The sequence below is a fragment of the Capra hircus genome, chromosome 28 (genome assembly GCF_001704415.2).
Source record: "Capra hircus breed San Clemente chromosome 28, ASM170441v1, whole genome shotgun sequence".
NCBI lineage: Eukaryota > Metazoa > Chordata > Mammalia > Artiodactyla > Bovidae > Capra > Capra hircus.
Genome location: NC_030835.1, coordinates 10,487,269 through 10,509,039, shown reverse-complemented (window position 1 = coordinate 10,509,039; position 21,771 = coordinate 10,487,269). Strand labels below are relative to the sequence as shown.

Here is a 21,771-nt window from a genome sequence, read left to right as displayed (position 1 = left end):
CCTGAGGGCTCTCCTTATTTCTGGGAATGGTTATCCCATACCCGGGGATTCCCTTGCTGGGTGAACCAGAGGCTGGAGAACAAAAAATGTAGTTTGGGGCTGATGCAATTTGGAGCCCGCTGTGGATCGCTCAGGGTCTGTAGTTTGGGCGCAGGGAGATGGGAGCGCGGGCTTTCCCTGATGCTGGATGGATGGTGATAAAGAAGATCCAGGCAGGTGGACCTGGCCCCTGAGAATGAGATGGGAGAACAGCGTCACACCTGCAGCATCCCTTGTCAGCACAGGTGGGGGTGGAGCCTGGGTGAAAGCGGTTTTCAGGGTAACTCACCAGCTCATGGGTGGCGAATCCTGTAATGCCCCGATTGCTGTTTCTGGCAGGGGCCTTGTGGGAAAAGGGTGAGCTGGGTTGCCCCACCCCAGGTCAGGCCTGATGCGGCTCCTCCTGCTGGGGCTGGCTTGTGGGTGTTGCTGTCCTCCAGTAAAGCTAATGGGAGCCCCTGGCCGAGCCTGAGCACACTTTGCTCTTTCCTTTCAGATCTAGCGATGAGCTACCCAGGCTACCCACCGCCCGCAGGTGGCTACCCACCAGCTGCACCAGGTAAGAAGGTCTGGGGCCTGTGGGGGAGGGATTGCCTTCTCTTCAGAGGGGCTAGGCATGGAGAGGGGGAGGAGTGATGGTGCTTTCCAGTCATCTCCTTGCTCCCTTCATGCCCACACAGTGCAGCCAGATGGGAGGGGGCTAGAGAAGATCTCGGATCCTGGGGCCAGCTGAGGCCAGGGTTTGGAGCCACTTCTGAAAAGCCAGGATGAGGCCAGGCCCCAGTCTCTTGCCGTATTAGCTGATAGGAACAGACAGATATGTTCCATTCTCTGAGACTCAGTTTCCTCCTTTGCAAATGAATTCAGGCGTCTCCATCACGGGGCTGGCCCAGGCAGGCCGCGATAGCCGGTAGAGGCTCTGGCACGGCGTCCTCTGGAGCACCGCGCAGTGACAGTTGCCCTGTCGCTCCCCCTGCCCTGCCTGCACGGTGTGTGCGCTCCCAGCAGCAGGGCCCCTGCGCGCAGGGCGGGGAGGCGGTCGCTGAGGCTGTGGGCCAGTAGCAGGGTGGCTGTGCCAGCCTGTCTGGTACCTGTGCCCCACCACTTCCATCTCTGTCAGCACCAGAGCAGGAAGCGCAGGAACTGGCAAGTGACTCCGGGGAGGCTCTGTCCTGGGTGTCCCGGAGCTGGAAGGCCGTGCTGGAGGCCCCCAGGGCCTTTTCGCTGCCGTGGACAGGGCTGCTTCTGACAGGCCAGCCATGATGCTGGCTGCTGTGCTGCTCGTGAGGGCTTCGGTGAGGGCTGTCACATACGAACACTCACCGGGCTCCCAGCTAAGCCCTGCCTGGCAGTAACTCTCTTAATCCTCCTCACAGCAATTGAGGCCATCACCAGCTATCCTGGCTTCACACGGGGAAACTGAGCCAGGATGGCTGTGTGCTCGCTCAGGGCGCATGCCCCGGTCCTTCTGGTGTCGGAGCTGGGACTTCTTACTGCTGTTCCCCGACTCCTCCTCACAGCCAAGCCCTGCCTGCCTCTGTCCCGTCATCCCGCTCCTCCCTGCCTCTCCCAGACATATGGTGACGGCACACAGCCAGATGAGCAGGCCAGCCCACCCCGGCCGCTGTGCTCGTCCATCACTCTGGACTCTGAGTGCTCCCTGAGCTCTGCACTCTGCTGGGCTCGGCACAGCCTCCCTGAGTGACCTGTCTGTACTCCTGGTCCGTGGTGGTGAGCCCAGGAGAGCAGGTCTGCCCTTGGCCCTCCTGCCTTAATACCCCACAGAGTCTTGGGAGTGTTTGCTGAGTGGTGCCTTCCTCCCCAAAAGGTGGGGCAGGTTCCTTCTTCTTTTCTCTGGCAGCAGGATCAGGCTAGACTCTGTTGCCTGAGCGCTTTCACCGTGGCATATAGGACTGCCCAAGGCTCTGCCTGGCCTCCTCTCTGACCGCCTGGGAGCTTGATGTCTCTGCCTTGTCCTCTTGGCTGTTGATCGAGGGGCTGATGGACTCGGTGTTGCTTTCAGGTGGCGGTGCCTGGGGTGGTGCTGGCTACCCGCCACCCACCATGCCTCCCATCGGGCTGGATAATGTGGCCAACTACGCAGGGCAGTTCAACCAGGACTACCTCTCAGGAGTGGTGAGTCCAGCCCGCCCACTGGGCTGCCCCGGGGGCCACTCTCGTGGGGCCAGAGGGAGAAAGGCTGCTGGCTTCCGGGCTGTCAGAGGGGTGTGTGTTTACCTGTGGGCACTGAGGGTGTCGCACTGTATCTCACTATATCTTAGGACAGAAGGGTTTCCATCGAGGCTCTCGCCAGTTCACTGTCCCTCTCTGCATCTCGTTTTTCTTGATAGTAAAGTGAGGGGTGGGGGAGTGTGTTGGGCTGCGTGGTCTTCCAGGTTCCTTTCAGTACTGGAGGATTGGGTCAGGGTGAGGAATATGCATTGAGCACCTTCTGTATGCGCTCAGCACAGGGATGGGAGGAGGGTGAGGGTGTGTGTGTGTCATGCATGTGTGACCGGATGCAGGTGTGTGTTGTCTGTGTTCGTACATGTGGATGACTGTCCTGGTTGGGGGGGGGCGGGCAGGCGCCTGGTAACACAGGCAGGCACGCTACTTTTGATTTGCTTATAAAATGGTGTATTTTTAATCTAAAGATAAACGTACGTTCAGTGTAAATGGTGCAACCACTGCATAGTCTGATTTGCACCAGGCCCATGGTAGGTGCTGGGGATGGAAAACCCCAGCCCAGGAGTACCTGCCAGCCCCTGGGAGGAGACAGACAGTAGCGTGAGGGAACAGCGGTGTGGTGTCAGAGCGAGGCAGGCAGGGTAAGGGGCCAGTGGTGCAGGCGGGGGCATGGGGACAGAGGGCGGGCTCGGTAGGCCTGCTGAGAAGCTGGTGGTGCTCGGGGTCAGCTCGAGCCGAGTGTGGCTCCGGGGCTCCCGCTGCAGGGCTCAGGGTGGGGAGGGGCAGAGGGATGGATGGAGTGTGGCCTTACCTCTCCAGGGCTGTTAGTCTAAGGCTCCGCTTTGTGGACTTTCAGGCAGCCAACATGTCCGGGACGTTTGGAGGAGCCAGCGTGCCAAACCTGTACCCGGGGGCTCCTGGCGGTGGTTACCCTCCAGTTCCCCCGGGGAGTTTCGGGCAGCCCCCCCCTGCCCAGCAGCCTGTTCCTTCGTATGGAATGTACCCGCCCCCTGGAGGAAACCCACCCTCTGGGATGCCTTCATATCCGCCATACCCAGGGGCCCCTGTGCCAGGCCAGCCCATGTTGCCCCCTGGACAGCAGCCCCCAGGGGCCTACCCTGGACAGCCGCCCATGACCTACCCTGGACAGTCACCAGTGCCACCTCCTGGGCAGCAACCGGCGCCGAGCTATCCAGGGTACTCGGGTTCTGGGACCGTCACCCCTGCCGTGTCCCCAGCCCAGGTAGGTACCGACCCTGTGCTACTGCCTGTCCGGGCCTGGCCCTAATAGCCTGAGACACGTGGCCTAGTGTCCCCTAGCAGGGACGGGGGAGGGCTCAGTCCTGTAGCTCTGACTTGTGGTTTTCAGAGCATCACTTTCTCACAGACTCCCCACCCCTGCTTGCACTCCTGAGGGCCCAGGGAGCTGCCCTGTTTGTCCCAGCTTGGTTAGAGGGTCCCTGTGTGAGGCGGGTCTGAACGCTCCAGGTACTCTTCGTTCTTCTTGTGGTATTGACTGCCTGGGCTTTGTGAGAACTGTCTCAAAAGGCCTTTGCCCAGTGGCTCTTAGTCTTTAATCTCTGGATGTGCCCTCCCAGACTCAAAACCAGGCCCTCTGAGTGTGGAAAATGTCTGGTGGCTCTTTCAGGATTGCTCTTGGCTCATTTTAGAGAGCAGTTCATGTTTGCAAAGCCTAGAATCCATTGTCATGGTTACACAGCCAAACCAGCCAAGCACAGGGCTAGTGGAGTGTGGTTGACTACTATTTTTAGGCAGAGGGTCCGTTCCCCTCCTTCCCCAACACCCACACATCCCCCTACCCCTACCCTGCCCTGCATCGCGCCTCTCTGCCTTCCCCTCATCTTTCTCTCAGCTTCTCTCCTCTGTTAAAGCCAGTTTGTCCTAGACCACCCATCAAGGGAGAGTTTAGGCAGGAAAAATCCAGTGTGCTTGGAGCGTAGCCGTCATTGGAGGAAGAAGTCCAGCAGGCAAGCAGGTCACAGAATCCAGAACACAGTCCAGGAAACCAGAGTGAATCCAGGAGGTAGCCGGTCTGCATGTACCATCGTGAAGGCTGGACACTTGAAGGCATCCTGGAGGAACACCTGTTTATGATGTGTAGAGAGTGGACTAAGCAGGGCTGTTAGGGGAGCCCCGATGTGCAGCGCTGAGGCCTTTAGGAGAGGCTAGGACCCTGTTCTGAGGCCTCCCCTCCATCCGGAGCCCCGGCCTGGAGGACCCGGGTGTAGTGTAGATTTCCAGCATCAGGACTCAGCTCTAGGGAGGCTCCTTGCCACGGGAGCCCGGCACATGCTTCAGTGCCAGGACACGAGGAGCTGCAATGGTCACATTAGGCCGACTCAGTGTTGAGTCCCCTGTGCTGTCAACTGCAGACTCCTTCAGGTACCCCAACTTTTAGAAGGAAGGTATTTCCAGAGTCTGGGGCAGGCAGTCTCACATCTAGGAAATGCAGCATCTTACTGTCTGTCTGTCTGTCTGAGTAGTTTGGAAACCGAGGCACCATCACAGATGCATCTGGCTTTGACCCCCTGCGAGACGCTGAGGTCCTGCGGAAGGCCATGAAGGGCTTTGGTGAGAGACCCGGGGTGGCATGAGTCCCAGCTGCCTCCCCGACTCCCTCGGCAGTCACACAGTGGCTCTGTGGGCTGGGGTTGCTGGGTGGAGGCGGCCTGGCCCCCGGGTTGGAGAGAGTGTGGATATGGGGATGTATCGCAGATGCTCAGGGGAATTGGAGGACCCAGGCCAAGAAAGTCTCTAGCCGCAGAGCATCCCTGTGACCCCACGCCCACTCCCACCTCTCCTTCCACCAGGGACCGACGAGCAGGCCATCATTGACTGCCTGGGTAGTCGCTCCAACAAGCAACGGCAGCAGATCCTCCTGTCCTTTAAGACAGCATATGGGAAGGTGAGTGTTGGTTCCTGGGACCAACAGGGACGGTCAGGGGTTCTTGCCTGAATCAGGGCATATCCTCCTGATAGGTGCAGCCTACTCCTGCTTTTCCCCAGGACCTGGATCTCCTAGATGGACCATAAGGCATGTTAGGGCGTTTCTTGGTGGCTCTCAACTGATGGCATCTTCTAGAGGCAAAGGATGCTCTGAAGTAGAAATCCCAGAGTCCACAGGGTCCTGAAGTTTGCTGAGAGGTGCCCGGGGATCTGGGTTCTATCCTGGCTCTGCCATGACTCACCGAGACCATGGGCAAGTTATTTCTCTTTGAAAGAAGAGGCTTTAAGTACTGAACATACAGAAGTTTGACTTTGGGGGCTTTTGGATCTTACTAATAGAAAGATAAGCACTGAGTACATAGAGGCTAGAGCATGCGGGCTAGTGCTCTGGCCTAGTGTCTCTTCTACTTTAATGGGCTATGAGTTCCCTGGGAATCTGGTTCAAATGCAGGTTACAATTCTGTAGGTCAGTCTGGGGCCTGAGGTTTGTCTTTTCTGTAAATGCTGCTGAATCTGGGATATTGTTCCCTATTGGTCACCTCCTGTGGATTCTCAAAATAGGTTTTTTTGTTTTTCTAAATGTCCAATTAGGATTTGATCAAAGATCTGAAATCGGAACTGTCAGGAAACTTTGAGAAGACGATCTTAGCCCTGATGAAGACCCCTGTCCTCTTTGATGCCCATGAGATAAAGGAAGCTATCAAGGTGTGTATGCTCTGTGTGTGTGGACGTGGTGGACAAAGGCCTAGACCACGTGTGTGTCACAGCTCAATTATTAGCTGCTGTTGTCAGTATAGCTCCTGGGGTCCAAGTTCTGTAGAAAAGGGAACTTCTGGTGGCTCCTCCAAGAGGCAAATGAGGCATCACTCATCATCAGGGAGCATCTAAGTCTCTGCCTTAAATGGTGGGAGCTGGGCTTCAGAGGAAATCAGCGATGCTCTGATAGTAGGGGTGGGAGGAGTGGGCGATACCATCCTCATTCATCAGGACTCTGTTGTTAGCAGATAACAGAACACTCTTGAGGAGCTTAAGCAGAGCCAGGGTGGAGAATCAGGAGGATAGCGACAGCAGCCTGACCTGGAGAGGGACGGGACTGGGCAGAATCTCTCTCGCCTGCTGCCTGAGTGTCTGCTTCGTTCTTCCATCTGCTTCTGTGCCTCTCCCTCTTTGGCACAGCATCCCCTCCCTGAGTACCCGTCAGAGATCCAGCCACAGAAGAGGCCAGCTGTCCCTTGGTCCAAATTCCGAATAGGAGGCCGGTTTTGATGGACTTGGTTTGGGTTCAGCCTCCCCCTAGTCCTGTGACTGCCAAGACCCTCAGCAGGTGTCTGTGGATGGGCTGGGGCCACGCCCACAGATGGGGGAGTCCTTGGGAGCTGAGCAGGCGCCGCCTTCCTCAGGGCCTAGTGGGCACAGTGACTCTTCCTGCCCTGAAGGGATATCCCCTGAAAGTAGGTTCATCTCTCCGTGGGTGTCAAAAGACACAACTAAGCCAAGGAGCAGGAGAAGGTGACTCCGTGGCACTGTAGCCTGCCAGGCTTGTCTGTCCATGGGGTTCTCCAGGCAAGAATACTGGAGTGGATTGCCATTCCCTTCTCCAGGGGATCTTCCCAACCCAGGGATCGAACCCAAGTCTCCTGCATTGCAGGCAGAGTCTTTACTCTCTGAGCCCCCAGGGAAGCCCAGGAAGCAGGGAAGGATTTATTACTTGCAGCAAATAAGAACATCAGGGGTCTTTCCCAAAGCAGTGTCTCCTGGAACTGCAAAATTGGGGAAATTTTAAGCTAACACGTGCATATTCATGAAGGGGCTTGAATGGTCCACAGAGTCCATATGTGAAAAGGTCAACATCATCATCCCTTAGGTTCCATTTGTTTGGGTGGTTGAGTGCCCAGAAGGGCTTAAATTCTGCAGAACAGCTGTAGAAAGTGCTTTAGGCTTGTCTTTACCATTGACGCAGAACCCAGGGTCTATATGTTTTGTTATCTTGCCTATTGCTCTGTTGTTCCCTTAAGGACAAGTACTGTGGCCAGGCTCAGGTCACAAAATGGTTTAGGCCAGAAATGGGTTCTCTTGTGTCGAGAAAGTCCTTCCTGATTCTGTTGCTTCCAGTACACCCTACCATATCTGCCTCCAGTATCACTCCCATTTTACGGTCCAGGAACCGGAGGCACAGAGAGGTGAAGTAACATGCCAAAGGTCACACAGCTAGTGATCGTGAGAACCAAGGTGCAACCCGATGCAGAAAGCAGGCTACTGACTCTGTCCCCTGCCTCCTCACTGTCCCTTCCTCAGCCGTCTCTTCCATCCTCAATGTTGTTGCCTTTTCTCAGGTGTCTCCAGACGCCCCACTCTCCGCTCTGGGAGTCAGGTTTTCCCACGTGGCGATGCTCTTGCTTTCAAACTGTTTTCTCAGTTGTTTGTTACTTTATTCATGGACTGAACTTGGAATCAAACAGATCTAGGTCCGCCTCTCAGCCCCGCCATTGACCGTGTGGCCTTGGACAAGTCACCACACTTCTCTGATTTCTTGGTGTCCTGGAAGTTGGAATGGGGATAATCCTTCATTGGATCTCCACTTGTCACCATGTTGCTCTCTTTCCTGGTCCTTTCCTGGGACTGTGTGGGGGAGTTTGGCTGCTTCAGGCCCGGGTAGCAGCGGCAGCAGCAGCATGATGGGTGGGTCTGTGTCTGTGGCCTCTTCCCCTGGGGTTTGTGTCCTGAGGGATCATGGCACCTGCTCTTCCCTGCGTGCCAGCAAGGAGGCTGTCACAAGCTCCTGCTCTGGGCACACTCTGCGCTCTGGCTCCGCAGGGGGCGGGCACTGATGAAGCCTGCCTGATCGAGATCCTCGCCTCCCGCAGCAACGAGCACATCCGGGAGCTGAACAGACTCTACAAGACAGGTTAGGCTGGCCCCAGGGCCTCAGCCGCCGTGGCCACACCCTCTCCCTCCCGGGGCGTGAACTCTCCCTTCCTGACCTTGTCTCCTCGTCTCCTGCCATCCCCAACACACTGGGCTTCCATCCCAGGCCCAGCCCTGATTGCTGTTTACACAGAAGCAGGTGACTGAGCTTGAGAGAGGGCTGAGGGAAAACCTGGGTGTGCCCAGGGCCAGGTCAGCCTGGGAGCATAGCCCTTCCTGGCCTCCAGTTGTGTGTTCCTGGGGGCCGTGTGGACCACCTGCTCCTCGTGCCAGCGCTCACTGTTGACTGTGTGCAGTGGGCAGCTTGGTCCACGGAGCTACAGGGTGGCCCTTCCTGGCATCTCGCTTTCAGAATTCAAAAAGACCCTGGAGGAGGCCATTCGGAGCGACACGTCAGGACACTTCCAGCGGCTCCTCATCTCTCTCTCTCAGGTACTTTCCCAGGGCAGAGCTTGGGCCCACGGTAAGGAGAGGTGAACGTCTGGGCCACGGGGAAGAGGAGCAGGGAGGGAGGATGTGGCTCCAAGGAGTGGCCTTGCCTCACGGCCTGCTTCCTTTCAGGGAAACCGGGATGAAAGCACAAACGTGGACATGACCCTCGTCCAGAGAGATGTGCAGGTGAGCGTGACGGCCGCTCACCTGGCTTCCTGAGCAGAGGGCGCTTCCCACTTCCTTGTGTTATGAGGGGTGGAAACAGCAAAGATGAGGAGTGGATTCCAGACTCTGAGTTTCACAGGCTCTGCTGCTTATCAACCGTGTGACCTTGAGCAGGTCACCCACCTCCATAGGCTTCCTTCAGCCTCCTGCCCTGTAGGAGGGACCACGTGGGATAATATTACTGTCAACAGTTGGTAGATCAGTGATGGATGTGGGATTTCATGTGACTTGGTACTTCTCTTGTGTTTGTTTGCCTAGACCATTATTCTGTTAAGCTTTTGATTTGAGCCTAGAAACCAGCTGCCATGTTAGTTGTGTAGCCTTAGAATTCTGCCCTTGTCTCCAGCCTGGTGTGAATTGCAGGCTAAAGGGGGAACTGTCTCTGGCCATTTCCTCTCTTTGTCCAGGGATCCAAGCGCCTCTCCAGAGTCATTTGGGTTTCCCACCAATGATGTCAGACCACTGTAGCAGTTCTGCTTGGAGAGGGCCCCAGCTTCCTGGTGGGCTGGAGGGCACTGAGGTGTCCAGGTGAGGACACTGAGGCCCAGGAAGGCGGAGCTGTGTCCCGAGAGACCTGGAGGCAGAGTCTAGACAGAGGCCCAGACGCCTTGCTCACTCCCTGTGCCCAGACAGCACCTGCCCCTGCCCTGGTCCCGGTCCCCTCCTTAACATCTCCCTGGCTTGGGACCCCCATTTCCATAACTGAACTTGAGCCTGTACATCCTTAAAGCCCCAGGCTCTGGCCTTGCCCAGTGGGGACTTTCCCATTGCTGTTTCCTGTCCAGGCCGTTCCTTAGCTCAGGCGGAAGTTGCCTTGGTCGAAGGCTTTCGTGCCAACTACTCTGCCTTCTTAGTTCTGGACCTGCTTGGCCTCACCTTGACTTGTGGGGTCTCTGAGCCCCTGATGGGCACCTTCTGCCCTCAAATATTGGTGCCTTTAAGTCCACGAGCTGCTGGTACCTGAGGCTCGGAAGGCACTTTGGAGCCATCTGGTTCAAAGGTTACCAGTTGGCATATATACTGAGCTTAGACCTTCAGCAGTTTAAGAAGAAACTGCAAATTCTTCCCATTTACAAACATAAAATGGTGTTTTCAATGAAATGATAGGCAGGCACCTATCACATAAAGTCCCACATCCATAACTGCGATCTGTCAATTGTAATATCGTTATTCTGTGTTTCCGCTTATAGATAGGGAAACTGCCTTTAAAGGTGAGAAATTTCTTATGGACATCTGGATTTCTGGCTCCCCTGCCAGCTCAGTTGGCAGAGAATCTGCCTGCAGTGCAGAAAACCCAGGTTTGATCCCTGGGTCGGGAAGATCCCCTGGAGAAGGAGATGGCAATCACTCTAGTATTCTTGCCTGGAGAATTCTAGGGACAGAGGAACCTGGCGGGCCACGGGCTTGTAAGAGTTGGACACGACGTTGCAGCTAAACCACCACGTGAAAAATGGATCTGGGGGCTGTGAGCCTTGTTTCTCTGTCCTGTTCTCAGCTGAGAAGCACCTCTGTGTAGTCCTCATGGTCCCCACCACTCTCTGGCCTTAAACTGCCCTGATTCCTGCATTTAAGTTACCCAGTGGCCCCTTTGGGCTTTCAGGTTGGTGGCCCTGAATCTAATTCACTCTTCCCACTTTAGAGCGGAGAACGCAGAGAGGGCCAGTGACCTGCCTAGAGTCCCGTGGCAAGAGGGTAGCGGAGCTAGAACTCAAGCCTATGTTTTCGTTTGTGCTGCTGCCCCCTGGTTCCTTGCCTGTCCTGGACCCCAGTGGCCTAGGCTCTCCCGGCCCATGGGATGTGTGGGTGGCATTTGTCTCAGCACAGTGAATGGAACTCAGCTGGGGCCCTGTCCCCCTCTCCCTCCTGCCCAGCTGTCCTAGGTGACCTGGGCCTGGAGTCGGGGGCGAGGCCTGCATGCCTGTCTGTCCCTCTTCTGTCCAGGAGCTCTACGCAGCCGGGGAGAACCGCCTGGGAACAGACGAGTCCAAGTTCAATGCGATTCTGTGCTCCCGGAGCCGGGCCCACCTGGTGGCAGGTAAGGCTGCGCTGGCTGCCTGGTAGCCAGGAAGTGGAAACCTTTGGCAGTTCCTCGCTGCGTGGGCCTTTCGCTTCCTTGAAAGAGCCCCCTAGTGGCGATTTGCAGGATTTTATCAGCGTGTTTCCTGCCTGTGCTGGAATCTGGTTCTGAGGAAAGCAAGGAAGGTGAGAGAAAGGGGGGCCTCCTGATGGTGGGTATCTTTACCTGCTAGAATGTGGAATTTCAGAGTTTGTTTGGGAGCAGTTTTTAATTTCTTTTTTTTTTATTGAAATATAGTTGATTTACAGTGTTGTGCCAATCTCTGTTGTACAGCAAAGTGAATCAGTTTTACACATGTATACATTCTTCTTTGCTTTCTTTTCCGTGGTTTATCCCGGGAGATGGGATAGAGTCCCCTGCACTGTACAGGAGGAAGCCCTGCCGACAGTTGCGTGGACTTAGGTGTCTGTCTTGAATAAAACAGGGAGCCGGTGGAGGGCTCGGTGTGAGCGAGGGCTGTGATTTGGCTTAGGCTCTGCAAGTGTACTGAGAAGAGTGGCGAAGTCTCTGGTGAAGAAGGAAACCAGTTAGGAGACGGCCGCAGTCAGTCCAGGGGAGGAGTGGCGGTGGTGTGGACAGCTGGTAGGAGCGGGTGGTGAGCAGGGGTCAGATTCTGGCCCTGTTTGCAGATGAGTTGGCTGTGGAGTGTGAGAGAGAGAAAGGACCCCGGGATTTATCCTCGCTGAGCCAGTGGGAGAGGGCAGGGCCCTTGACTGAGAGTGGAAGGCTTTAAGGAGGGGAGGGGGTCAGGAGCCACAGGTGCCGTGGAAGCCACTAGGTGTGTGAGCCCGGAGCTCTGGAGAAGTCTGGCTAGAGGTGAAAGTTTGGGATCTGAGTGGGTCGAAGGAGTTTGAGGCCCCGGGACTGCAACTGGTCCCCCCGGGAGGGAGCACAGCGGTCTGAGGACAGGGCTCTGGCCAGGGCAGGAGACGTAGGAGGGACACCCCAAGAAAGGGGTGTCCTAGAGGCCAGCAGTGTCAGCGCAGACGAGGGCAGGTGAGGATGGAGAACGGTGACCACACCTAGCAGCGGGGTGGGATCTCCAGCACCCACTGTGTGCATGCACTGAGCCTTTAATAAATGCCAATAGACGCCATTCTCCCGCTTTACAGATGAGGAATGGGGTGAAGGGCAGCTGGGGAATTCAGGCACCCAACTGGTAATGTGGCAGAGCTGGCGCTTGCCCTCGGGCTGCCTGCCTCCACAGCACTGTACTGCAGTGGCGCAAGTGCGCACACATGCTCGTCTTGGTCACTATTCATTTTAATAAGCATGAAATATGTTTATAGCACATCAGGACTGCATGAATGATACTAGTCAGGAGAAAAGAGGAGCTGATCCGAGTTGGGTTCAGAGGTGGGAGAAATCATGATTCTGACACGCGAATGACAGCAGTTTGGAGAACAGAGAAACCGAGAGCTTGGCCGGGGAAGCCAGGACCCAGGTCTCCATGGCTCCACCTGCCTCTCGGAACCCACAGCCCGCTTCCCATGGGTGCTCAGCCCAACCCAGGGTAGGCTGGGGTGCCAGAGTTGTGTTAGCTTACAGTCAGATGGAGAAAGACCGACACACAGAATGACGGGGAAGGGCCGGGACTGGAGGTGGTGGATTTGAGCAGAGCGTATTGGTGTCAGGGCTCCTGGACAGGGGATTGAGGTGCAGGTAAGGGGACTGAGTGAGCAGGCTGGGGGGCGGGGGAATGCACTTGCCTTGGGGTGAAGAACCGGCAGACTTGAGAGCTGGGCCAGCGTGGTCACCGGGACTGCCTCGGGTGCCAGGAGCAGAGTGGGAGAGGCGGGCTCTGGGAGGAGGCAGAGCTCTCACCACACGTCCTGTCCGAGTCAGCTCGGGCAGCCATAATAAAATACCACGGGCCGGGTGGCTTAAACAGCAGGAATCTGTTTTCTCCCAGTTCTGGAGGCCAGAAGTCCAAGATCACGGTGCCGGCAGCGAGGGTTTCTCTTGCGGCCTCTCTGCTTGGCTCGCACGTGTCCCCTCCTTACTGTGTCTGAGCATGCTCTTAGCTCTGTGTTTGCAGCCCTGGTGTTTGCTTGTGTATCCAAATCTCCTTTTCTTATAAAAACACCAGTCAGATTGGATCCGGGCCCATGCTGAGGGCCTCATTTTAACTTAATTACCTCTTTAAAGACTATCTCCAAGTACAGTTAAATTCTGAAGTCCTGGGAGTTGGGACACTTCAACACAAGAATTTGGGGCAAGCGTCAGGGACAGAATTCAGTTCATAATGTGTCCCTCTGTCTTCCCTCTAGTTTTTAACGAGTATCAGAGAATGACAGGACGTGACATTGAGAAGAGCATCTGCCGGGAGATGTCTGGGGACCTGGAGCAGGGCATGCTGGCTGTGGGTAGGTGTCTCAGCCCGCCCGCTGGGGCCTGGGGTGTGTTGTGAGTTTTCTGGGTGCTCATCCACCCTGTGGTTGAGGACGAGCATAGTGAAAGGGTCCAAGATTGTTAAATCCAGCTGCCTACGCAGTGGGAAATCAGGCTGCTTCCTGGATCACTGTGTAGTTGTGCCCCGAGCGGTCTTGTTTATATTTCAAGCCCAGCCCCGGGGAGGGAGCTGCAGTGTGAGCACCAGTGGGAGCACGACCAGCCGCTCTCTGGGAGGAAGATGACTCATATCCTGCCAAGTCTTCTCTAAAAATACATCCCTGCAGGCAGTTGTCAGATGTTTGTGATGGAAACACGTGGAAAGGCTTTTTTTTACTTGCAACAGCAAAACAGGCCCTGGCCGAGGAAAGCTGGCGTAGCTCCCAGGACGCTGTGCACCTCCCACGGTGCCTGGGTTCTGCCCTCCAGAGCAGGGCCTGGCACGCTCCAGGCCAGTCCTCCCCCAGCCCTCCACCTGAGGGTGTGGCCCCTCTTTGTACCCACTTGGGACTCTCACGGGCTGTCCGTCTCTGCTCTGCTTTTCTGGGAGCTTTCTGAGTGGGGCAGGTTCCCTGTGTCCCCCATGGTAGGTGTTATGGCCTGAGAACCCCAGTTAGACATTCATTCTGCTCAGACATCCTTCCCCCCGAGGGCTGCGCCATCCCCAGCAGGGCCCCTCCTGCCTGAGCAGCCGTATGGCTCCTAACCACCATCCACATTCCTTCCCTACACAGCTTCCTCCATCACACTGGTTATCAGGAAAGGGGTTGCGTTGGTGTCCAGGCTCTGCATGTTTCTATTCCAGAGGCTGGAGCCAGGATCGTGGGATAATTGAGCCTGAAGGAGATGAGGGGGGAGGAAGATGGATGCAGAGGTTGTTTGATGGACAGCCGGCCTTCTGAGAGGAGGCTGTGTGCTGCATGCCCCGCTAGACCGAGTTTTCTGCAGATCAGCTTATGCTTTGTTTCTCTCTTCCAGTGAAATGTCTTAAGAATACCCCAGCCTTCTTCGCTGAAAGGCTCAACAAGGCCATGAGGGTAGGTAATCCCCAGGTGCAGGGTCTGGGTGAGGGGGGTGTCTCAGCCCATCTTGTGATTGGGACCTTACTCAGGGCAGGAAGCTTGAGGAGAGCCAGCCTTCCTCCAGAGGGGGCGGGGAGGGGCCCAGGGCCCAGGAAGGGTGGGGACTGGATGGTGAGGAGGTCCACAGCTCATGCCCTTGGGCCACTCTCTTTAGGGAGCCGGAACCAAAGACCGGACCCTGATCCGCATCATGGTGTCTCGCAGCGAGATCGACCTCCTGGACATCAGAGCGGAGTATAAGCGGCTGTATGGCAAGTCACTGTACCACGATATCACGGTACGGGCCTCTGGGGGCCGTCTGGGCTGTCTCCCTGGCCGCTCCCTCATCCCCTTTGCTCCTCCTCCTCAGAGCGCCATGGGCCTGGCCTCAGCCAAGCATGGGCATCTCGTCTGTGGTCCTCTACTCGCCCTCTTCAGTTTTCACTTGTTCCTCTAAATGCACAGCAGCAGCTTGTCAGCTCCTGACGGCAGGGAGGGTCTTGACCTTGCTCTCGCCCCACCCTCTATCCCAGCATCCAGCACAGCTGCTGTTGAGCAGGTGGCTGGCAGAGGAGGGTCCACAGTCAGCATGAGAGACTCGCAGCACCCCCCCCACCACATGAACGCCTGGGGCCTGGCCTTCAGAGTCCATCCGCCCCGTGGATCTGGCATCCGTCAGGGAGAGCTCAGGGCCCAGGCCCCCGGAGGGTGCACGGCTCTGGCTCCCTGACGAGCCACCTCTTGCAGGTTTATTGGGGAGGCAGCACAGGTAGGCGGTTCAGAGCAAGGGCCCGGGGGTCACACCACTTGGGGTCCAATTCTGGCTTTCTTGTTAATATTTGCTCACTATGTGATCTCACACAGCTTGCTTAAACCTTCCTGAACCCTAGTTCCATCATCCTTAAGATGATCCCACCCCCAGAAGTGTTGGACCTTGAAGGAAGCGGTCCATGTAAAGCATATTATGTGACATGTACGTGTCTAATAGATGCTAGTGCCTCTTTATCACTGTGTGCCAGAGACAGTCTGACAAAATTGATTTCTGTTGCAGGAGGAGTGGGAAGGAGGGAGGCTTCTGATAGTTAAATTCTGAACTCACATGAATCTCAAAATTGAAATTGCCACACCCAGGTCCTGATTTCAGACTCACTGATGTTTGATGTTGGGCATCTTCTCGAGAGAAGCTTCTCTCTCTTTTCTCGGCTATAGAAACAATGCTGCTGATAGCAATCTTGTGTGTGTCAGAAGGCTGTGGGCATCTGGAATAAGCCATAGGCCTTGCCCTCAAGGAAGAAAATGATTAGAAATTAGCTCATTGTGGCCTTACTTCTAAGTGCAGTGGACAGTTGGAGGAGAGCTCAGTGTGAACTGGGAGCCGAAATGGTAGCTGTCTCCTCCACCGGATGGTCGTATCACAGCAGATGGCATTTCCGGCACAGGACACAGTAGTGCCTTATGGTATAATCCCTGTTTAGCACAACAGAAACGCACTGGGCGAAGACCGCCATCAGTCAGACCTGGGTAGGGGTGTTTTGGGCTGTTTAAACATTCTTGTGTTTGTTTTTCAAATTCTGACTTTGATCATTGGGGTGAGTACAGCTGTCAGTTTTTTCACTGGAGGAGACTAGGGAGGCTGAGCTACACTGTCCACGGTCCATGCACCTGTGAGGCCAGCATGTGAGCTGCTCACCTGCTCAGCAAAATGGGAAATTTCGTAAGATAGGGCCACCTCTCTGTAAGGGCACTTTGGGCAGAAGAAAATCAAGAGCCAGGAAGCCAGAACTGGTCGAGCCTTTCTTAACTTGATGTCTTACTCCTTTCTGTGACCAGGGAGACACTTCAGGGGATTACCGGAAGATTCTGCTGAAGATCTGTGGTGGCAACGACTGAGCAGTGGCTGGCGGGTCACTTCTGTCCACCCGCTGGCAACAGCAGTGCCAGGAAAAGGCCGAAAGAATGTTTGTCTGTTTCTAACAAATCTACAAAGTAGCCCCCAGGTGTCACAGTTCAGACCAACTGTAGAGCCTCGGTCCCATCTCCTCCCCCGCCCTTGATCCGTGCATTGTGCTTGTGCCCGAGAACCTAGTCAGTCTTGAACTCTCAGGACGCCGCCTCCCATCCCCACCCCTCACAGCCTCTTGCAGCTAAAGTAGATATTTTGTTTCCTGACTCATGCAATCATTCCCCCTTTGCTTATGGCTGAAACTCTTGGCTTCCTTCTAGTCATGTAATTTTGTATGTTCAGAGATTTTTTTTTGTTTTTGTTTTTTTTTAATATATAGTTGCAGACAGTTGCATACACGTCTTTGCTGCATACAAAGTTTGGGTGTGAAAGAGGTAGGGGGTTGGAGTGCCATGTCTTCACTGAGGAGTAAAAGGGAAAACCTTTAAGGGTACACTTTCTGCATCTGGTGAAAATGTGTCATGAGCTTTGTTATTGCCAAACTCACTCCTTTTTAGAAAAGAAAAGGCCAGAAAGTCATCTGTTCTTTCTTCCACACAAACCACAAGAACAAAGCCAGTTCCCTGCCAGTGACAGGGCTTCTTGTAATTGAGAATGTGCCTTAAACCTGGATGTCGATGGCCAAATGCTGTTTCCAAATTAAAGTCAGCCAGCTCTGGAACGTTCTGGAAGTGTTTTCTTGGTGCCAGTTTGCTTTCTCATGCTTCATGATTCTGCCCTGTAGCTTAGGGGTTCCATCCTTATTAGCTCGTGAAAAGTTATATGGCTTTAAATAGAAACTTGTGCTTCGGAATCCCTGAATATAAGTAATTTGCACAGACTGGGCCTTAAGGACATGAGAAATGGAGGTTCCTGAAGTCTTTGCTCAGGGCCTGGATGCTGAAAAGGCACACAGAGTTTTTGGTAAGATGTGGGTACAGTGAAGTCCACTAGGGCAAGTAAGAGGAGTGTGGTCCTTCCCCCAGGTCTGGAAGGGAGGGAGTTATATTCCTAGCCTAGAAATCAGTGGCTTAAAATGTTTGCTTCATCAAGCCTCAAAGCTCTCTGTGTTCTTCTAAAAACAAGGACATCGTTACTCATTCCTCCACCTGGCCCTATACGGGGTTCATTCTCAGCAGAGGATCCAATCAGTCAAGTCCCCAACTCTACAAGGGGCTTTTATCCCCTCCCACTCCTTGGAAAACTGACTTTGGCCTAATACTGGTGTCCACTCTGAACCCAGTGCAGCCCTGAAGCAGAAAGAACACTGGTCCAGAAGTCAGGCATCCCCATTCTGGCCTCAGCTCAGTTACTGGATAAGTTACTTCTCCTCTTTGGGCCTGAAATGAAGGGGAGACTAGATCAGAGCTTCTTAAACTTCATTGTAGTCAGCAAAGATGGTAGAGTAGGGATCTTGAAAAGACTGTACCTCCAAAAAAGTGACAAGATGGCAAAACTATCAGAATCAACTTTATGAGAAATCTGGAAATGAACTGAAAGTTTGTAGCAACCCCCCCAAAAAAGCTTTAAAAAAAAAAAAACTGAGTCTTGATAAGAGGGTCTTGTGGCATTCTCACTATCCAGCCTTATCCTCCTCACGCCAGCCTGGCAGCCTCAAGAATAGTAGCCACAGTCCTTTATAGGTTCTTAGCAATGGATGGAGCAGAATGGACCTTGTTCTCAAGAATGGTTGGTGGTTTTGATCTGTCCGGTTGCTTCCAGGAAGACTGACTCAAATGACTTTATTTTACCTAATTTGGAACTCTTGCAAGGTGGAGGTGGCAACCCTCAGGGACATTTGAAGGCAGTTTCATCAGCACCAGTGCCTGGAGAGAGGGGTTACAGTTGGGGCAAACAGGTGACAAATTGAAAAGTTTGGGGAGCAAAGGCTGACAGTGTGATGCTTTGCAGAGTAATGGTTTTGGAGTGCTCCCACTAACTCCTGGGAATCTGGAAAACCAAACACATATTCAGGGCTGGATATATGCTCAGAAGACTTGCCTCTGGCAGACCTTCAGGCTCTGCATTTGCAGGAAGTGAATGCTACTGCAGAGTCACAGACTGGCTGGCTGAATATCAAAAGATTGCCTCCAGTACACACAGAACACATTTGTAAAGACTGGGAGATTGGGGTTGTGTTGTTCCAGGAGTTAAAGGAAACGTTGAATCACTAGAGGCCATTAAGTTAGCTGAACAGATACTTCAGTGGCCACACTTGACAGAGAACACAGACTTTTAAAAAATCAGTTCAGAAAGTCACTAGAGAAAATACAAGAAATTCAGCAAGCAGCAACAACAGACTCAGGAAGGGGAGGAATCTGATTTCCAGAGTTTTCACATAATGTTCAAAAACTGCCCAGTTTTCAACAAAAATTACAAGGCATGCAAGGCAACAAAGTACGACCCAAAGACAAGATCACTTAGGTTCAAGAGGATACTTGAGAAAGCAGAAGAAAGAGTTGGCAAACTTCAAGATAGGTCAATTGAGATCTCACAATCTGAGGAGAGAAGTGAACGGAGCCTAAGACCTATGGGGCCTCATCAAATGTACCAACTCACACACATGGGAGTCAGAGGAGAGAGAGAGTGGAAATACTTGAAGAAACAGTGGCTGGAATCTTACAAATTTGATGAAAGACATTAATCCACACATCCCAGGAACTCAGATCATAAGGGGTTTTTTTATGAAGATCTGCTTTGAGACACATTATAACCAAAGTGTTGACGGACAAGGAATTGTGAAGTCAGCAATAGAGAACTGCCTTGTCACATACAAGGGGTCTTCAAAAATGTTAACATCTGATTTCTTGTCAGAAACCATGGAGGCTAGAGGGTTATGGGATGACATATTCAGTGCACTGGGAAAAAGTGTCAAGCAAAATAGTCTTCAAAAATGAGGGAAAAGTTAACATTCCTGGGTGAACAAACATTGAGACAGTTTTTTGCTAGTAGACTTTCTGTATGAGAAATGCCAAAGAAAGTCCTTCAAACTGAAATGAAAGGATACTGTAATTAAAATCCACATGAAGAAATAAAACACTGTTAAGGTATTAACGTGGCTAAGTCACTTCAGTTGCGTCCAACTCTTGCCGTCCTGTGGACTGTAGCCCGCCAGGCTCCTCTGTCCGTGGGATTTTCCAGGCAAGAGGACTGGAGTGGGTTGCCATTCCCTACTCCAGAGGATCTTCCTGATTCTGGGATTCAACCCGCGTCTCTCATACCTCCTGCGCTGGCAGGCAGGTTCTTCACTACTGTACTACCTGGGAGGCCCATAAGCACTTTAAAGGGAGTAAATGCTCCAGTTAAGAGCATACCCTAATAAAATGTTTAATCCATCAAGACATAACTATAAATGCATAGGCATCTAACAGTAGAGCCCCGGAAAGTCAGAAACGTGACAGTGGAAGGGAGAGGCAGTTAAGCAACAGTGGGTGGAGACTTCGGCACCTCACTTACCCTGTTGGATAGAACAGATGAAAGGAGTAAGATACTTGGGAATAAATTTAACCAAGGTGGTGTAAGACACACTAAAAAAAAAATCCTGTGCTCATGGATTAGAAGACAGTACTGTGGAGATAGCAATACTCTAAAAATTGATCTATAAGTTCAATATGTATCAAAACTTCAACTGCCTTTTGTCCATGTGGACTGGCTGATCCTTAAATCCATAAGGAATTGCACGGAATTCCTCAAAAAGCCAAGAGTCTTGAAAAGGAACAAAGAGAACTCATAGTTGTTAATTTCAGAACTTGCCACAAAGCTGTAGTAATTCAGTGTGATACTGGCATAAAGAAGGTATATAGAAACATGGGATAGAATTGAGATGTAAACCTGATGCTAAAATAGTTTTTGACAAGGGTGCCAGGACCATTCAATGGGGAAAGAATATTCTCTTCAACAACTATCCACGAACCAACTAATGAAGTTGAATCTTCACCTCACACCACATACAAACATTGACCTAAAATAGCTTTAAACAATGTAAGAACTAAAGCTATAAAAGTCTTAGAAGACAGGAATAAATAACTCATAACTTTGGGTATGTCAATGGATTCTTAGATTGATAGCAGAAGAACAAGCAAAAAACAGATAATTGAATTTCGTCAAAACAAATTTGGATATCAAAGGGCACTATCAAAATAACCCACAGAATGGGAGAAAACACTTGCAAATCATATCTCTGATAAAAGTTTAGTATCCACAATACATAAAGAACTCTTACAACTCAACAGCAAAAAGACAACCTAGTTTTTTAAACGGGCAACGGACTTGAATAGACTTTCTCCAAAACATAACAAAAGTGACTGACAAGCATGAAAAGATGTTCAGCGTCACTAATCATCAGGTGAATGCAACTTAAACCCACGAGATGCCCCTTCACGCCCAGTGTGATGGCTGCCACCAGGGAGGTGTGTTGAGGATAAGGAAAAACTGAACGTCGTACATAAATATTGCTAGTAGGAGCGTAAAGCGGTACAGTTGCTGTGCAAAAATGGTGAATCTTCAAAAACTTAAGAGTTACTATTTGACTCAACAGTTCCATCCAAGAGAAGTGAGAACACATACCCACCCAAACTTATGCATGAATGAATGCTCATAGTGTTATTCAGAATAACCCCAAAGTGCAGACAACCTACATGTCCACAGATTTGATGAACGGATGAATAAAATGTGATATAGCCACATAATGGGATATTATTCAGCTATAAACAAAAGTGAAGTATTGATACAACATGGGTGAACCTTGAAAACATGGTAAGTGAAAAAACGTCAGACAAGATGTTAGTGGTTTCCAAGGGAGGTTGGGAGGGGGGATGGAAAGTGACTGCTTAACACTACAGGCTGCTGCTGCCAAGTCACGTCAGTCGTGTCTTGCCTCTGTGCGACCCCATAGACGGCAGCCCACCAGGCTGTCATGTCCCTGGGATTCTCCAGGCAGGAACACTGGAGTAGGTTGCCATTTCCTTCTCCAATGCATGAAAGTGAAAAGTGAAAGTGAAGTCGCTCAGTTGTGTCCGACTCCTAGCGACCCTATGGACTGCAGCCTACCAGGCTCCTCCACCCATGGGATTTTCCAGACGAGTACTGGAGTGGGGTGCCACTGCCTTCTCCATGATAGTACAGGGGGTGATTGCACACCACTCTGAACCCACTTAATTGGTACCATTTTAAATGGTTAAAATTTAGAATTTTATGTGAATTTTACCTCAGTCGAAAAAAAGGTAAAAAAAACCTAATGTACACACACACTGCGTGGACAGTCTCATCAGAATGGAGGTTCTGGGCAGGGCCCACAATTCAGCATCTTCGATGAGCTCTCAGGTGGCTCCTTTGCTGTTTGCCCACGGCCACATACTGAGTCACAAGGCTACTCAGAGGGCCCCTCCACTGTGCTGCCTTAAAGTTCTGGGCCTCAGGTGCCTCACCTCTTGAACCCACCCCTGCCCTGTCCATCCCTGTAAATAAGAAGGGTGGAAGCGTGCAGGTAGACTTGTGCTCCTATGTCTGAGTCTGCAGGGGTGCGA

At 52.7% G+C, this 21,771-nt stretch overlaps 1 protein-coding gene across 1 annotated transcript in view; it reads left to right on the top strand.

Moving 5' to 3' along the window:
- The window catches only part of ANXA11 (annexin A11), a 42,154-nt gene extending 25,222 nt beyond the window's left edge, over window positions 1-16,932 (top strand). The window contains exons 2-15 of the mRNA XM_018042302.1: window positions 536-598; window positions 2,063-2,175; window positions 3,083-3,469; window positions 4,731-4,818; window positions 5,058-5,152; window positions 5,785-5,898; window positions 8,008-8,098; window positions 8,471-8,550; window positions 8,680-8,736; window positions 10,717-10,810; window positions 13,123-13,218; window positions 14,222-14,280; window positions 14,480-14,602; window positions 16,135-16,932. Of these exons, the coding sequence (XP_017897791.1) occupies window positions 544-598; window positions 2,063-2,175; window positions 3,083-3,469; window positions 4,731-4,818; window positions 5,058-5,152; window positions 5,785-5,898; window positions 8,008-8,098; window positions 8,471-8,550; window positions 8,680-8,736; window positions 10,717-10,810; window positions 13,123-13,218; window positions 14,222-14,280; window positions 14,480-14,602; window positions 16,135-16,194 (1,512 nt within the window). The 5' untranslated portion in view covers window positions 536-543 and the 3' untranslated portion in view covers window positions 16,195-16,932. The remainder of the gene's footprint in view (window positions 1-535; window positions 599-2,062; window positions 2,176-3,082; window positions 3,470-4,730; window positions 4,819-5,057; window positions 5,153-5,784; window positions 5,899-8,007; window positions 8,099-8,470; window positions 8,551-8,679; window positions 8,737-10,716; window positions 10,811-13,122; window positions 13,219-14,221; window positions 14,281-14,479; window positions 14,603-16,134) is intronic.